The 18,463-nt window shown below is 39.5% G+C and overlaps 1 protein-coding gene across 4 annotated transcripts in view; it reads right to left on the minus strand.

Moving 5' to 3' along the window:
- The window catches only part of Fam120c (family with sequence similarity 120 member C), a 172,704-nt gene that overhangs the window by 92,275 nt on the left and 61,966 nt on the right, over window positions 1-18,463 (minus strand). For 3 of the 4 annotated variants that reach the window (XM_057759232.1, XM_057759231.1, XM_057759234.1), the window contains exons 5-9: window positions 5,222-5,321; window positions 4,282-4,358; window positions 3,265-3,542; window positions 2,386-2,659; window positions 1,040-1,211 (exon numbers count right to left, since the gene is read on the minus strand). In XM_057759232.1, coding sequence (XP_057615215.1) covers window positions 1,040-1,211; window positions 2,386-2,659; window positions 3,265-3,542; window positions 4,282-4,358; window positions 5,222-5,321 — 901 coding nt within the window. Of the gene's footprint in view, window positions 1-1,039; window positions 1,212-2,385; window positions 2,660-3,264; window positions 3,543-4,281; window positions 4,359-5,221; window positions 5,322-18,463 lie in introns of those variants that run through there. The other variant, XM_057759233.1, reaches the window with a different exon arrangement.

The raw sequence follows: 18,463 nt of genomic DNA on the forward strand, positions 1-18,463 counted from the left end.
TCTGAGATCTAAATTTGAAACTTTCCTAATTCTCGGTATGATAAGGAATTTTCAGTTTAAGTCCAAATATGTGAGTTTTAAGTTAAAAGGTTCTGAATTTTATTCAAATCTTGTATTTTACCATACATTTTCTGACTACTGTAGGTGGACAGTCATTGCTGACAGGCAAGTTTTTGAGTATGTTTTGAGTCCTCATTTGGCCTTGCTCACCACCTCCTCAGTGCTATTGGGTAAAGCAGCATACTTAACCGCAGCCTGGTGATGGAAGATATTTGTAAGGTCTTTGCTGGTAAAGCTGAGGATGAAACACAGTTTCTTTGGTGGTGCTTGGCTTGAATAAAGCAGTTTTTACCTAAACATTTCTGTGTTACTAGGTTGGCCCTTTGCAGGCTTCCAGGCAGAGGGGATCAGTTTGCAGGGGTAGAGCCTTCTAGATTCCCTATCAAATTGTTCTACATCCAGTCTGTGACGTATGAGACGAAAAGGGAACCCAGAGAACTTACTACTCTAGCCTACCTTGGATCCCAAGGCCATCAACAACCTCTACTTTCCGGAGTATGTTGTGCTTTTGTTTTTTCCCTACATACAATGTCCTAGAATTCTAGTTGTACTTAGCAAGAAGAATAAGGAAAGTAGATCTAATTTAATTTACCTTCGTGGAAGCAGAAACCTAAGTTATTCTTTTGGATATACTAATTTAACTAACTCATTCTTGTTTAAAACAACAACATAAAAATTTCAACTATCCACAGATCATATTCTAAAACAAAATCCTTGCTGAAGAAGAGAGACTGTAAGATAAAGTCCTACATTCTCAAAGCCCACCATTGCTCTTAAAAGGAATACACACTCTGAATGTTCCATGATTTCAGAATGGGGGCTCACTCCATGCATTTCTTATTTCAATGCATGATCTGGAAAATGATGCATCTTCTTAAAGACTGCTTTATAGTCCAAAGTATGGTATACTTACATAGGCTCTTCCACCTCACCCTGTGCCCAGCATAGAGAGATCTGTTGCAGCTAGAATCATACCTACCTTCCAGAGGTAACCGCCGCCGTATGGCCAGACGTTCCATTTTCCGCTGTGTCTCTGCTAGGCTAAAGAGAACTCCATACACATATTGACGAGCTGACCGGAACAGGAGAGCAGCTGGAGGCAGCTCCATGTTACATTCATCCTCAATACATACGGGGATTTTAATCTCACCCTAATAAGAAAATAGTTCAGGAAAAAGAAGAAAATGAATTCTTCAAGGTTTATAGCAGAGCTGAAAATAACAAATAATGAACTGTGGTCTCTGGAGTCAAGACAGTAAATGTACTATTTGTATTCAGAGAGCCTTTCCAATTAGAAGGAAGCTGTAAGAATCCCAGCTGAGTTCAGCCACCTCATAAGCTATATTCCATTTGTAAAGTCTCATATTTGATGGATTATATTGACTATCAGAGAGAATTGACCCTAGACATTTTGTTTGTTTGGTTTGGTTTTTTTGAGACAGAGTCTCACTGTGTAACTATTGATGGACTGGGACTTGCTATGTAGACCAACTTGACCTGGAACTCAGAGCTTCACCTGCCTTTAACTCCAGATTGCTGGTATTAAGAGCTTGTGCCACCACGGCGGGTTTGGACATTTTGTGGGTAATTTGTGTGTTAAGACCAGAGAAGAATAGCAGGTGTGCAGAAATAGAGGCAGGGATAACGGACGGTGCCTTCAGAACCACAGTCTATTAACTTAGTACATTACTTACTTCAAAATCTTTTCCATTATTATTATTATTTTGCTTTTCAATACTGGGTTTCTCTATGTAGCTTTGGCTGTCCTGGAGCTTGCTCTGTAGACCAGGCTGGCCTTGAACTCACAGAGATCCACCTGCCTCTGCCTCCCAGGTGATGGGATTAAAGGTGTGCGCCACCACCACAAGGTATTATTTTTTTTAATTATTTTTTCATTTATTTTACACACTAACCACAGTTCCCCCTCCTTCCTTCTTCCCATTCTCTCCTCCCACCTCTCTTCTGCCCCCTTCCATCCACAAATCTTACAATTTAAACTTCTCTCTTGGAGTCTTTTATTTGTTTTACTGCTTAGTCACAATTCCTACTAATCTCACCTTTTCTGAGGCCCTTAACGCAAAGAAGTGCACAGACATACACAGTTTCCTTGTACCTCTTGAGATACAATGACCAGAGGGCTGGGGAAATAACTTAATGCTAGAGTGCCTGTCTCGCAGGTGTGAGACCCTAGGTTCGATCCTTAGGATTGTTCTCCCTGCATAAAAATACCAATTCTCTGACCTTTCTCCACTGCTTCTGTAACTTAGTAACTATGAGATCCTGTGGAGCAGTATCTGGGAGGTGGATATGGGTGCGCTCTCTCACCTTAGTAAGGACATGGTAAATGTACGGATACATAAGACCCCTTCGGTGTCTGTGTTCAGCAACCCTCAAGACTTCTGGAGCTACTGGAGGTAAAGGTGGAATGGTGATGTCCATGTGGTTCCTTGTAGACATAGATAACAGAGATGGGATGTGAGGTTCGCTATCACTTATGCTAGGTTCTGAAACTCCAGCATCAGCAGGCTGTACCCAAGACCCTCTGTCACCACTGGAATCTTCCCATCCAGGCTGTTGCGGAAGTGCTTCTGGGATGTGACTAAAAAATTCACAAACAGCAGAAGACAGAAAAGGAGGTTGATAAAAATATTTCCACTCAAGACATCTAGCCTGATCCCAAGGACTCTGAGAAACCCTCAAGATAATGGATTAGGATTGGACATTGACATCTTCCTCTCAGCGGTCATCACTGTCCCCTGGCCTCCTTTACCTGACATAGACCAAAGACTCCAAAGTCATGGAAGCCACTCTGGATCCTGTCTAAAGTCTACCCATAGTCTAAGAAAATAATTAAAATTATGATCTCAAAGTTGCTCTGAATGTCTTTAGAGGAATACTCTGAAAACAATCAAACCAGTATATGAGACCTATCTTCATTACTAAGGAACTGTTCCAATATTTCAACTATATAAACTCTTTATCCTTCAATCTATGTTCCTCACAAACTGAAAAACGACAGACAGGCTATGTAGCGCATTCACGTTAGGATTTCCTAAGCAACTGCCTTTTCTATATGCCCTAGATATCTAAAACTTACCACCTGCAGAAGGCCAAAGGACAGACTAATGAAAGGAAGCCAAGAGCATCCACTTCTCTGCATTTTTTCTGAAATCCTTTCTTCTGGTTGTTTACACAGATACTTACTCAGAACCGGCTCCATTTGCCTCATCAGCATCAGAGGAAGAGGAGTGGGAAGAATCTGGTCCCAAAGGAGGTGAAGTTTTGGAAGGCAAGCAGTTAGGAAACTGGGGTGCTGAAGAGTCATAAGAAACAGCCCAGTTGTTAAAGGAACTGTCCTGTAGCATGGGATCCTCAGGAAAAGCGTGGGGTTCCCCCACACCATGAGAGAAGAGAAGAGGCGAGTTGGGTCCCACCGGAAATGGTGGAGGATATTTCATTTTCTGGGGCACCTGGCGAGAAAACTAAAGGATAAAACAGATGGAAAAGATATTTAACATTTTACCAGGACGCAGTATGGTTTCCTCAGAAGCTGCAGCAGAGTAGATGATAGCAATCGTAGGAACTGTTGAAGTAGGAATACCTACTGAAAATACTTAGAAATAATTTTGATAGTGGTATCTGAATAGAATTTATCAGAGTCAGGAAAATGAACCAAACGAGATCTCTGGGACTGATGGAGCATGTGATCAAATCGGACTCTCTGAACATGTCGGACAATGAGGGCTGACTGAGAAGCCAAGGACAATGGCACTGAGTTTTGATTCTACTGCATGTACTGGCTTTGTGGGAGCCTAGTCTGTTTGGATGCTCACCTTCCTAGACCTGGATGGAGGCGAGAGGACCTTGGACTTCCCACAGGGCAGGGAACCCTGACTGCTCTTGCGACTGGAGAGGGAGGAGAAGAGGAGTGGGAGGAGGGGAGGAGGTGGAATTTTTTAAGTAAAAATTTAAAAAAATATTTTGTGACATTATCTAACCTATGTATCTAATGTCTTAGTGATTACTAATTTGGAAGCTATCTTTCTGTAGTCTTCTAGCCTCAAGGTACAAAATGATATAGGTATATGGCATGCATGGTCTAATTAACATTGAATCAGCCTAACAGCTCAATTTAGATTGTAAAAATCAGGAGTGAGCTTAAGTCTAAGGTAAGCAAGTGATCTTAATCCCCTTAATGAACATGTAATAAACAAGACTTACCACTGGCTTTCCAGTAGAAATAGGGCCCATTTGATTCCGTGGAAGAGGAGGATTGCCAAGCCGATTATTTCGAAAGCCTGAAGCCAAGAAAAGTTCTATGCTTCAGCCAATCCTAAACATTTTGCCATATTTAGTACATTCTGTTAAACCATCACTGCATAAAAAACCTGTTATAAAGTTATACTTTATGATCTGAGGATGTGGAACAACGGTAGGGCATTTGCCTTGCATGCACGGAGCCACAGGTTAGATCCCTAGCACCACAAAAAGTTATAATTAATTGACCAGCTACTATGGGCTATTCCACAAATCTGTCTTTTTTGTTCTTGTGGGATTTCCTTACACAGTCTTGACATCCTCAAGATATCTAAGCTGGGCCCTTGAGCCTGAGATTATGCACAGGTGTGTCCACAAGCTACTTTTTGGATGGCATGTTCAATATTAATTCCTTTGAACTGAGTTCACAGTTCACTTTGATAAACATGCCAAATTTACAGTGGCAGCAATTAATCCTAGCCTTTCCATCAAGAAAGTAAGCGGCATGAAGGTTCCATGATGAGATAGCATCTGGCGGCTGTGATACTGGCGGAATGGATACGGGGCACGCCCAGGCCAGGGATCCTCTATAAAGTATTTAATACAGTAACAACCCTATGTAATAGGTATTGGGAGCCATGTTTCATACAAAAGTGAAATGACGAGATCACTCAGCTACTAAGCCACAGAAGTCAAATTCAAAACTGAGCTTGCTGACAAAGACAGGGCTATTTTTACATATACCAGATCACAACGAGGGTTAGTAGTAGAAGAAGCCCAAGCTAAGGAAATGGCATTATCCCCCCACCTATAAATGTGAAAAGGCAGGACACAGGCAGAAACAAGGGATTCTACTCTTGGCCCTAAGGGATAAACTCAATTGAACAGCAGCTGGAAGCCTTACCTAGAAAGGAAGGACCCACTGGCAGTGAAGAGATTTTGGTTGTGACTGAATAGTACTCAACTGCTTTCTTGAATCGTTCTATTTTGTCTTCTGTCCTAGACTGGATGTTGGAACATCAGATTTTCAGAAAAAGAAACAACATGACAGTGTCTTTTTCATACAATGTATACATTGGAAGTCAAAATGACAACAGAAATAAAATATTTAGAAACCCAAAAGAGCAGAAGATTAGGTAGGAAAAAGCAATAATCCCAGCACTCGGGAGGCAGAGGCAGGCAGATCTCTGTGAGTTTGAGGCCAGCCTGGTCTACATGGTCAGTTCCAGGAGAGCCAGAGCTACAGTGAAACCCTGTCTCAAAAACAACAATAAAAAGCCCCACCCTTTCCCCCCAAACCCACTGCACTCCAAACCTAGTTCCTGACCTTTGGCCTTGAACACTTTGCCAGCCCTTCCTTCCTTCCTTCCTTCCTTCCTTCCTTCCTTCCTTCCTTCCTTCCTTCCTTCCTTCCTTCCTTCCTTCCTATTCATCTGCAAACCACAAGCTTAATTCTGGACCAAGGTTGCGAACTCACTCTGTTCCTAAGACACTGCCTAGATAAGTCCCTTCCTCCTCAACCCTCCCTATTCCTCCCCCTACTGTAGCTATCTCCACAGGCAAAGGCCTAGTTCCAGAACTGTGGCCTTTGAACCCACTTTTATCAAGAACCATCTTTGACTGGCTTTTTTCTCTCCTGTCCTTGCCTCTGTCCACTGTCATCTTGGCACCCACAGGCCTGACTCCAGAGCCATGGTTTGGGATCTTAGGGTTTCCATTGCTGTGTTTGATAAGACACTGTGACCAAAACCAGCTTGGGAGGAGAGGGTTCAGTTCATCTTATAAATCTCAAGTCATACTCCATCAATGAGGGAAATCAGGGCAGGAACTCAAGGCAGGAATCTGGAAGCAGGAGCTGATGCAGAAGCCACAGAAGAGTGCTGTTACTGGCTTGTTCCTCATGGGTTATTCAGCCTGCTTTCTTATAGAACTCAGGACCACCAGCCCAGGGGCATGGCACTGCCCACAGTGATCTGGGACCTCTCACATCAATAATCAAAAAAGAAAAGCACCACAGGTTTGCCCAGAGGCCAATGTGGTAGGAACATTTTCTTAACTGAGGTTCCTTCAGTTAATGACTCCAGCTTGGGCCAAGTTGACATAAAACTAGTTAGGACAATTAACCCCTTTTCAACTTGACAAACGCATCATTGTTAAACCATAACCTTTCCTTTCTTGCTTATCCCCAAGATCTCATATCAATGTTAACATCACAATATAAAACACACTTAATTTTAAAAATCTCTTAAAATATTCAAGGTCTTTTAAAACATTCAAACCCTCTCCAAAATATGAAAACCCTCTCTAAAATATCCAAACCCTCTCCAAAATAGCCAAAGTCTCTTCAAATAGCCAAAGTCTCCTAACCATGAGCTCCTTTTTAATTTTTGAAAAATATACCTTTCTTTGAATTTTATTTTTGTTCACACACATGTGTACGAGCATGACGAAGCATGCATATGGAGGACAACCTTTAAGAGTCACTTCTCTCCTTCCACGGTGGGCTCTGGGGATCAAACAGGCTTTCACAGCAAGGGCTATTACTCAATAAGCCATTTCGCCAGCCCTTGTGAATCCTTTTAAAGAAGAAACTTTCAGTCTGATAATCCTATGTATTTTTAAAGGTTAATTGTTTTGATTTTATGTGTATAGGTGTTTTGCCTGCATCTATGTCTGTGAACCACATGTATACAGTGCCAATGGAGGCTAGACTGTGGTGTTGGACCGAGTGAAACTGAACCTGGAGTTAGCTCTCATGTGGGTGCTGGGAACTCAGTCCAGGTATTCTGTGAGAACAACTTCTTTACCACGGAGCCACCTCTCCATCCCCTGTATATTTTTCAGAGTCTATTTAATTAATTTCTACCCTCATTTTATTATTTCTTGATAGCTGCTGTATTTGGGTTCTTTATTCAAGATCACTGATTTTCTAATAAAATATTACATTTTTTATTTAGTGTGTGTATGCATACGTGAAGGTGAGGGCACAACTTGCAACAATCAGTTCTCTCCTTCATCACGAGTTGCAGTGATTGAACTAAGTTCACTGGACTTGACAGAAAGTGTCTTTACACATTGAGTCATCTTGCAAGCTCTCTGATTTTTTTTTAATGTGAGCATGTATAGCTATAAATTTTATTCTTAGGACAAATAGATAGAATCCCAGACATTCTAGTATGTTCTATTTTTTTCATTTGATTCTAGAAATTTTAAACTTTCTCTCATTTATTTGATGACACAAATATATTGTTTAGCTGTCAAGTATCTGTGTATTTTCTGAGACTAGATTTTCTGTTGATTCCTAGTTTTATTCCACTGTTGTCTGATAAGATACAGGAAATTATTTCTGATTTTAAATTGTTAAATATTGCTTTTCTGCCTATAATGTGGCAGTGAGAAGAATGCACTTTATCTGTTGGGTGGAAGAGTCTGTAGGTGTCTGTGCATTTGATCTGTGGTATGAGTTCATTCTGAAGTGTCTTTGCAGATTTTTAATTAGGAAGAACTCCCTAGGCATGAGAGTGGGCTATTGAACTCTCCCACTGCTGTTGAATTAGAACCTAGTTGTATGTGTTATGCCTTTTAATGTTTATTTTATGAAATTTGGGTTCCCATAATTTTTTAAAATTATGTTCTTCTAATTCCCTGTTACTTTTATTATCACATTGTGGTCTTCTTTATCTCTCCTGATTAGTTTTGATTTGATATCTACTTTATCAGGTACGAGAATTGCTATGTCAATTTATTTACAGCTTCTACTTTAGTATCTAGCCTTTGACTTTCAGCCTTTCCTTGTTATATGAGATTCTTAGAGTTAGTAGATAGTTGAATCTTCTTTTTTGATCCTGTCAGATAGTCTCTGTCTTTTAACCAATGAGTTAAGACCATTGCAATAGAAAAGAATTTTGTTAGCTGGGTGGTGGTACACACCTTTAATCCCAGCACTCAGGAGGCAGAGGCAGGTGGATCTCTGTGAGTTTGAGGCCAGCCTGGTCTAGAGTGTTGAGTTTCAGGACAGCCAGGAATGTTATAGAGAAACCCTCTCTTGAAAGACAAACAAACAAAAGGCCAAAAAAGAGTTTCTTTGCTATTATTTCTGACTTGTTTGTTATTGTTGTTCTGTTATTTGCAGTCTTGATCTTTCTCTCTGATAGTATAGACATTTGCTTGCTTAATGTGTTAGACATGGCTGAGACCCCAGTTCTGTTCTGTTCATCTATTGTTTTCATGAAATACATTGTTTTCTGTGTTCTCACGTGTGAAGCTTTCTTTCTTCTTAAACTCTGCACAGTATCCCTTTAAGAATTTTCTGCAGTGCTGGTTTAGTGGACATGAATTGCCTTAATCTGTGACTGTCTTAAGAAAATATTTCTCCATCTATTTAATAGATAATTTTGTTGAGTATAACAATCTTTTCTCTCTCTCTCTCTTTTTGAGTATAGCAATCTTGATTGACAATGGTTTCCTTTCAATGTTTGTGACATATCATTTCAGCTGGTAATTTAGAATTCAGTTCTCCTGGCTTTTAGGGTTGCTGATGACAAGTCAGACATTATTCTGGAGATTCTGCCTCCATATACTACTTTGTGTTTTTTTTCTTTATAGCATTTAATACTATTCCTTAGCTTTGTATATTTGACATCTTGATTATACCATGCAGAGTTTCTCCTTTATTTGTATATTTTGGGGCTCCACACACTTCTTGTGTTTAGACATTTATTTCTTTGTTTATGAAATTCTTTGCTATAATTTAACAGAATATGTTGTGTAAGCCACTTGATTTTACCTCAGCCTCTTCTCTGCCATAAATTCTTCTTTGATTTCTTGAGTATATTCCAGTCTTACTGAAAGTTTTGGTCATATTCATTGATTTTTCTTTTTATTTATATACGCTTGTATATATCATTGCCTGGACACGGTCCTCCATCCCTGAGATTTGTTTTTCTTCTTGGTCTTGTCTGTTGATGCCTTCTTCTGTGTTTTTAATATAAGTGACTGTATCTTTCCATTTCCAAATTAATTGTTTGGTTCTTTTAAAGCATCTTGATTTGGTAAATCTGTTCTCCATGATTTAAATTGTTCCTCTCAGTTACTGATTCTTTCATCAACTTTGGTTCTTGAATAGACTTTGTAATTGTTTTTGTCTGTGTCTTGAATTAAATTCCATATTTTTATTCAAGTCCTCTAATTGGTTGTTGATCCTTTCAAAATGTAAGACTGTAAAATTGTTTTCTGGCATTTCAGCTAGCTCATCTTCTTTTTCCCCATGTTTGAAGATCTTTGTGGAGATGCTGTAGTGGACTGTTAGCTCATGTTTATTTCTTTATTGTAATTTACATAGCTGTTGGCCTATGTACATTCACCAGTTTATACTTTTTTCCTTTTACTATTTAAGTTTCTCTGTGTGTGTGTGTATGTGTGTGTGCGCATGTGCACGCATGCTGCATCCGAGTGTACAGGTGTGAACACTCAAGTATACATATGTGAAATCCATAGGAGGATATCTGGTATCTTTCTTTATCACTCTCTGCCTTATTGCCTTGACACAGCATCTTTCATTGAACCAGAATCTGGCAGTTTTGGTTTATCTGGGTGGCCAGTGAGCTCCCAGGATTTGCCTGTCTCTGTTGTTCCCTTACCCATACTGGGGGGTTCCAAGCACATGCAGCCATTCCTAGAATTGTTACGTGGATGCTAGGGGTCCAAACTATGCTTCTCATGCTTGTGCAATGAGTGCTTGACTTGCTGCCATCTTCTTGGTTCCTGATTGTTTTCTTTTATATCAGTCTTCCTGGTGGGTTGGACAATCCATGGGAACTTTTGAAAATCAACTGCAGTAAAAATCAGGATAGTTTGTCAGAAGACTCAGTTTGCTTCAAGAAATCATACTGTGCTCCTGACTTATTTTCCCAGAGGTTTGGAGATAGGTGTACTAGGGTCCCAGTTGTGAAACAGGTAATGTATTTAAGTAGTGCAGTAGGGCATTCATGAGATAGAGTGTAAAAGACAATAAAGTAAGAATGAGAAGAAAAGTATCTGGGTTAGAGGTATGGAGGAGTAGAGAGAAGAAACAGTTACAACTTACCAAACTATCAAGACAAAGCAAAAAACAAACTAAATAACATTTAGGCCAGGAGGTGGTGGCACATGCCTTTAATCCCAGCACTTGGGAGGCAGAGGCAGGTGGATCTCTGTGAGTTTGAGGCCAGCCTGGTCTACAGAGCAAGTTCCAGGACAGGCTTCAAAGCTACACAGAGAAAGCTTGTCTCAAAAAAACAAATAAAAACAAAACAAAACATCTTACCAAAGTATACATGTTAAGGGTCTAAAAGTTAGGAAAAGAATTTAAAAAATGCATACATATTTCGGTATGTATACATAAAGAAACTAGAAATAAAAAGTTAAAAAATTGAAAGTGTATAATTGCAGAAGCAATAAACTGTCATAGAAGGCATTAACTTCTTAGTCAAAGCTTCTTTCTGGTTTACAGAGTCTGTCCTTAGATATGCCAGGCGGTCAACTTTCTGTGAAGAATACAGCTCCTCCTACTGTGGACAAGGTGATAGAAGCTGAGCACTCTCAGCTTTCCAGTTTCTCTCTCTCTCTCTCTCTCTCTCTCTCTCTCTCTCTCTCTCTCTCTCTCTCTCTCTCTCTCCTTCCTTCCTTCCTTCCTTCCTTCCTTCTTTCTTTACTTCTTTCCTTCCTTCCTTTTTTTTTTTTTTCCAGTTTTTCGAGACAGAGTTTCTCTGAAGCTTTTGGAGCCTGTCCTGGAACTAGCTCTTGTAGACCAGGCTGGCCTCGAACTCCCAGAGATCCGCCTGTCTCTGCCTCCCGAGTGCTGGGGTTAAAGGCGTGCACCACCAAAGCCCGGCTAGCTTTCCAGTTTCTAAGGCTCAGGATGCTCAGTTTGGTGTCTGTCACTCCAATTCTGAAGCCATAGCGGTTTCCGCACTCTGTCTTCCTTTTTCCTGTGGTCCAGGGAATGAACCTCTTGCTCTGATGGCTGCTGGGGCCAACACTGGAAACAGAGGGATGTACAAAGTTGGGCATCAGAAAAGGAGCAGCTCCTCTTAGTCTTGGGGTCTTCTCTGCCTGTCTCTCATATATTCAGCTTCTGCAGACTCTATTACCTACATGGTTTCCTGTTCTGTATCTGCATAGCTCTGCCAGTGCCAAGGCATGTGCTGAATTCTGCCTCCTGATAGCATCGATTTCTCTGCATCTTCCAAGGGTTCTTCTGGGCTCTGTCCCTGGTTCTGCGCTCAGATTAAAGGCATGCACCACTATGCCTGGCAGGCTAAAACAGTTTTCTTTGCCATTGCAGGATTTCTTTTCTCTGCTTTTTTCTGTTTGGTTTTTGGTTCCTTGCACTTCCTTCATGGACTTCTGAAGCTCTTCTTTGTCTCTTGGAGATAAAGTCTATTTTTTCTGACTTTGGCTCTCTTCTTGACTGATTCACTCTAATGCAGCTTCTAAGCTGCCACATGGTCCACAAGTCCCAAGCATACTCATTAAAAAGAGTCATGTCGCCCTTCCTCTTGGTTTGTATTTTGGGCACAGAATCTCATTCTGTAGCCCATCTTACTTCAGAATTTACTTTGAAGTTTAAGCTGGCCTCAAACTCATGACCCTTCTTCCTCTTCCTCAGATCGGGGTATTCTAGGTATGTATTACCATGTCCCACTAAGTATATCCAATCTGTTTTAATACACATACATTTCTACAGTTGATACTATATGTATAAATTTTACTCTGATGTTTATTATACTAATTTAATGATGTCTGAATGGTTCCATATTTTATTATTGTGAATATATCATACTCATATAATCACTTACATAATATCTGACATTTATGTTATTTTTCAAGTTTGAATATGAGAAATTATACAACAAACACATACACTGTCCATTTAATTTTTAGTTGGATTGTGGATTACACCCTTAGAAAAATACCATAAAAATGAAATTCTTCGTTCAAAAAGCATGAACATTAAAACCAAAATCAGTTAAATATACAAAATCAGAATGTGACACAGTTACATATGCACCGGAAAGGCTAAAATTAAGGACAAATAATATTAAACAATGATAAGGACATGAAATAACTGAAACTATCACATTGGTATTGGGACTGTACATTGATACAGTTTGGAATATAGTTTAGCAATCTCTTACAAAATAGAACACATGTACCATAGGGTACTGCAACCCTACCCAAGAGAAATGAGTGTGTCTATCTACCAGAAAGCACAAAACTGTTCATAACAGTTTTAGTCATCATTTTCTCAAACTGAATTCAAATATATAGCTATAGAAAATGGATTGCTTGGGGCACCATCAAAAATGGAATATGATAAAATGGGAAGAAACAAAGAAATGTTTATCTTCTCATCATGGCCATAAATCAAAACTACTTTGAGATTTCATCTTACACCTAACAAAATGACTAAAACCAATAAAAAGAAGTGACAGCCTGTGCTGGCAAGAATGTAGAGTAAAGGAACACTCATCCATTCCTGGTGGGAGTGCAAACTTGTACAGCCACAATATAAATCAGCGTGGCGGTTCCTTGGGAAGCTGGGACTAAATCCACCTCAAGATCCAGCTATACTACTCTTGGGCATATACCCAAAACTCTGCATCTACTACAGAGACACTTGTTCATCCATGTTCATTGTTGCTCTATTCTTTTTTTTAAGATTTATTTATTATGTATACAACATTCAGCCTCCATGTTCGCCAGAAAAGGGCACCAGATCTCATTATAGAGGGATGTGAACCACCATGTGGTTGCTGGGAATTGAACTCAGGTCCTCTGGAAGAGCAGTCAGTGCTCTTAACCTCTGAGCCATCTCTCCAGTCCATTGCTCTATCCTTGACAGTTAGAAATTAGAAACAGTCTAGATGTCCATAAACAGGTAAATTTATAAAGAAAATGTGCTACATTTACACAATAGAATACCATTCATCTGTTAAGAAAAGTGAAATTATGAAATTGGCAGTTAAATAGATGGATTTAGAAAAAAATCATATTGAGTGAGGTAACCCAGACATGGCCCTCTACACTTAACCAAGAAGCTGGTATTTCAGGCTATATTCCCATTATGTTTTATTTTATATGTTGATATTAGCTTCCAAGCTTCCATTATATGTGTTACAATCTGAATAACTAGAGGTTAGGTACATAGTAAGGGACCATGTGAGGAGGAAAGGATCTCTAAGAAAAGGGAAACAGAAATAGAATACTGTTGGGAAACTATAATAGGGGGCTAAATGGGGGGCATGGGAGAGCGGGTGAAGAAGGGAATGCAGTGAGGGACAACTGACACGGAGGGCCTTTTGAAAAGCTATATGGAAACCTACTGCTGTACACGCTTCCTAAAATATACACAAATATGAGAAGAATCTGAATAGTGTCACCAAATAGTAAGGGCAGGATGCCCCAGCTAGATATATTATGCCATCATGTAAAACCTCTAGTGCCAGGAATGGGTTAAATCCTGTTGAGCTATTTACCAATGGGTTCGCAAACATCACAGGCCATTGCAAGGCTATTGGTTCTCTCCACAACCTGATGGTAAGACCCTATTGCGGAAGACAACACTTACTTATGTAATAGAACACAGGGAAGTCAAGCAGGTGCCTGACTGGAAGCTTGACATACACTGATTAGTGTTTATGGTGTTAGGTGTTACTCTGCTTGCTACTGGAGTAGAGAGGTAAACATAGATACCACTTAGCTATAAACCCTGTGGCCTGCAACAGTGCCTGTCAAAGACACTGTTATAACAGCAGCACAAAATTTATGGGAATAACTACCAACTTGCTAAAACATTGGATTTAAGACCCACTCCATGAGATGGAACTCATACCTGACACTGCTACAGTGGTCAGAACCTGAGACTAGACAGGCAATGAGCCTGGGGGAAACCTAGTGCTATTATTTTTGCTAAAGGAACATGACAATAAAATGCCCCCTAATGACATACTGCTATACCTATAGATCCGTGTGTTTGCTCAGTTATCATCAGAGAAGCTTCTTCTTGAAGTAGATGAAAATGATCAGAGACCCACAATTGGACAATGTGTAGACATTGAGAGACTTTGGAACACTCAGTCCTAAATGGGATGTCTTTATCACTGCCCCCAGCTCAGGGCTCAGAAAGACATGCAGAAGTGGGGGTCAAAAGATTGTAAGAGCCAAAGGTGATGGATAACTCCAAAGAAATTTGGGGTATCTTCGAGACACAACAGGGCTGATGCAACAGGGCATGAATGCAAAGAGACTGTGGAAGCACGCACAGGTTCAGGCCAACGGGTGGTCTCAGCATGAGAGGGAAACATGGACATGTGCTCCTACTCCTAACCAAGAAGCAAGTATCTCAGGCTACATTCCCATCATCAATACATAAGAATACCCAGTTCACCAAACAGCTAATTCTGAAAGGTAAGTACATTGATCCAGGAGTGAAATGAACATTTCTTGTTCTTTTGATAGTCCATGGTAAGGACACAATGCAGAATCTAACCCGAAACTATTCACTCCAGACTATTCTAGCCTGAGGAATGACTAAAGACTTTTAGAAACTAAGACGGTGTACAGAAATTCTATTTTTCTTGTCCTTTTCCCCCTTCTGTTCCTTTTAAGGCCAGCTTGAATCAAACCTCTGGCAGTAGAACGAATGGGGAAATAGCAGAAACTGAGATGGAATGACAAAACCTTCCTCTTTGATCAAAGAAGCAACACTTTATGTTATGTAATTTTCTCTTCAGTCCTACTACTTGACCCCAGTCATGGGCCTAGTCACAAAAGCATTGGGTAATTAATGTTCTGACTTTAGGGCAGAATGATTGAAAAGGGAGTGGCTCAACAAAACAGAGCCACAAACTTGTTTCTAAAGAGCTGAGTTCACCACTGAACTGCAAGTGCACATAGCTGACAAAAGCCAGCGGAACATGGACTCTATGAATTAATTACAAACAACACCAAAAACAAACAGTGCAATAACTGCCGCCAACACACACCTTTAGTAATAACTTTAAATATTAACAGTCTTAGTTCTCTGATCAAAAGACACCCAATGCTTTAGAGTAAAAGGATTGACAAAAGTATTCCAATCAAAAAGGAGCAGGAAGCAAGTAGGCGTAGCTATCCTAATATCTGACTAAACAGACTTCAAACTAAAACTAATCAGAAGAGATAAAAAGGGACACTTCATTCTAATCAAGGGAACAGTTAACCAAGAAGACATTACTATCCTAAACATATACACACCAAACTCTGGTGCACTCAATTTCATAGGATGATATACTACTAGAATTAAAGACATAGATGATTTCAATCCTCTACTTTCTCCAATAGACAGGCCATCTAGACAAAAAAATAAATAGAGAAGCATAAGTATTAACTGACATCATACATCAGATGAACTTAAATATCTACAGAATATTCTACCCAAACACCAAAGGATACAGATTCTACTCAGAAGCACAAGGAAGTCTCTTTAAAGTAGCCCTCATCGTGGGACACAAAAGAAATGTTTACAAATTCAGAATAATTGAACCGACTCAGTGTATTCTATCTGACCATAATGTATTAAAACTTGAAATCCACATCAAACAAATTTCTGGTAAGGACACAAAATCATGGAGGTTCAACAACTCATCACAGAATGATGAATAGGTCAAAGAAGAATTCAAGAAAGAAAGAAAAAATTTCCTGGAACAAAATGAAAACACAATAAAACCTCTGGGAGACATTAAAAAGCAGCTCTGTGAGGAAGATTTATAGCTCTAAGTGCACACGTTAATAAATGAGAAAAAAAAACTGGGTATGGCAGGCCACACCTTTAATCCCAGAACTCAGGAGGCAGATTCCTGTGAGTTCAAGGACAGCCTGGTCTACACAGCTGGTTTCAGGACAGTCAGAGATACACAGAGAGACCCTGTCTCAAAACAACTACATCTAATCAAAATGAGCACAAATAAATAACTTGATGGTGCAACTCAAGACTTCTGAGAAACAAGAACAAAGCAAATCAAAATCCAGCCCATGGTAAGAAATAAAAAATAATCAGAGTAGATCCCTAAGGAAAAGGAGGCAGAAAGACTGTAAGAGCCAGAGAGGATGAAGGGACACCAAGGAAACAAGACCTTCTAAATCAACATGAGCAAAGCTCATATGAACTCAAAGAGACTGAAGCAGCATGCACAGGGCCTGCATGGGTCTGCACCACAGCCTCTGTGTGTATATATTACAGCTTCCACTTTAGTGTTTTTATGGGACTCCAGAGAGGGAAATAAGTGAGTCACTGATTCTTGTGCCTTCTCTTGGGCTTTTTTTCTTATTTGTTTCATACAATTCCAATGAGTTAGTTTCTGTTTTATCTTATTTTATTATTATCCCTTAGATGCCAGTTTATTTTCTAATGATAGACATACAGGGAGTGGGACAGATGGGAGGGAACGTGGGAAGGAATTGAAGGGAGTAGAGGGAGGAGAAACCATAATCAGGATATATCATGTGAGAAAAAGAAAATGATATGAAGAATCAATGAATCTAAGATCTAGTCTTTTGTGACGATAAACAAGATTGACAGATTCCTGACCCAACTAACCAAAAGAAAGAAAAAGAGGACCCAAATTAACAGAATCAGTAATGAACAAGGAAACATTACAACAATATTATAAGGGAATATTTTAAAAACCTGTACTCTGTTAAGCTGAAATCCCTAAAAGAAATGGGCAAATTTCTAGACTCAGACAAACTACCAACCAGTTAAACCACTAAACAGAGCCATAACAAATGAGAAAATTGAAATAATCTAAAAGGTCTTCCAACTAGAATAAATCCAAGTCCAGATAGATTCAGAGCAGAAATCTACCAGACTTTCAAAGATCTACAAACAATCTTAAACTATTAAGGAAAGAATGGAAAGAAGGAAGAAAGGGAGGGAGGGAAACAGGCACTCCCAAAGTCCTTCTATGAAGCCAGTATCACTCTAATACCAAAGTCAGCAAAAACACAACAAAGAAGAGAACTACAGGTCACTAGCTCTGGTGCACACAGATTCAAAAGTGCTCAATGAAACACTTACACACAAAACACAGACATATAGCAGAAGGATTATACAACATGACCAAGTTGGCTTTATCTCTGAGATGCAAGGATGGATCAACATATGCAAGTCAACAAATGTAATAAATAAATAATATAAACTGATGTACAGACAAAAATCACATAATCATCTCAATAAAAAGGCTTTTGACAAAATGCCTTCATGATAAATGTCCTAGAGAGAGCAAGACTAGAAGAAACATACCTCAACATAATAAAAACTACATGAGAAATTCACAGTCAACATAGTCCTAAATGGATAAAAACTTGATATAATACCACTGAAATCAGGAAATGTCCACACTTCTATTCAATATAGTGTTCAAAGTACTAGCTAGAGCAGTAAGGAAATTAAAGGATCCAAATAGGAAGTCAAACTATCCTTATTTGTAGAAGACATAAGAGATCACAAAAATTCTAATCAGAAAACTTCTAGAAACAAGAAACAATTTCAACAACATGGCAGTTTGCAAAAGCAACTTGCATAAATTAAAAGTCTTTCTTTTCTTTTTTTTTTGTTTAGAAGACAAAAAAGTTTATTTCCTCCAAAGTTGGGAAAAACTGAATCAGTTTTTATTATTATTATTATTATTATTATTATTATTATTTATTTATTTAAGGTTTCTGTCTCCTCCCTGCCTCCCATTTCCCTCCCTCTCCCCCAATCAACTCCTCCTCTCTCATCAGCCCTAAGAGCAATCAGGGTTCCCTGCCCTGTGGGAAGTCCAAGGACCTCCTACTTCCTTCCAGGTCTAGTAAGGTGAGCATCCAAACTGCCTAGGCTCCTACAAAGCCAGTACGTGCAGTAGGATCAAAACCCAGTGCCATTGTTCTTGACTTCTCAGCAGTCCTCATTGTCCGCTATGTTCAGCGAGTCTGGTTTTATTCCATGCTTAAAAGTCTTTCTACACACCAACAAAAACATGTAAAAAGAGATTGTGGACACATTCCCATTCACAACAACCTCAACGATACCTAGGAATAAACCTAACCAAAGATGTGGAGGAGTCCTATGATGAAAACTTTA

This window comes from Chionomys nivalis, chromosome X (genome assembly GCF_950005125.1).
Source record: "Chionomys nivalis chromosome X, mChiNiv1.1, whole genome shotgun sequence".
Lineage (NCBI taxonomy): Eukaryota > Metazoa > Chordata > Mammalia > Rodentia > Cricetidae > Chionomys > Chionomys nivalis.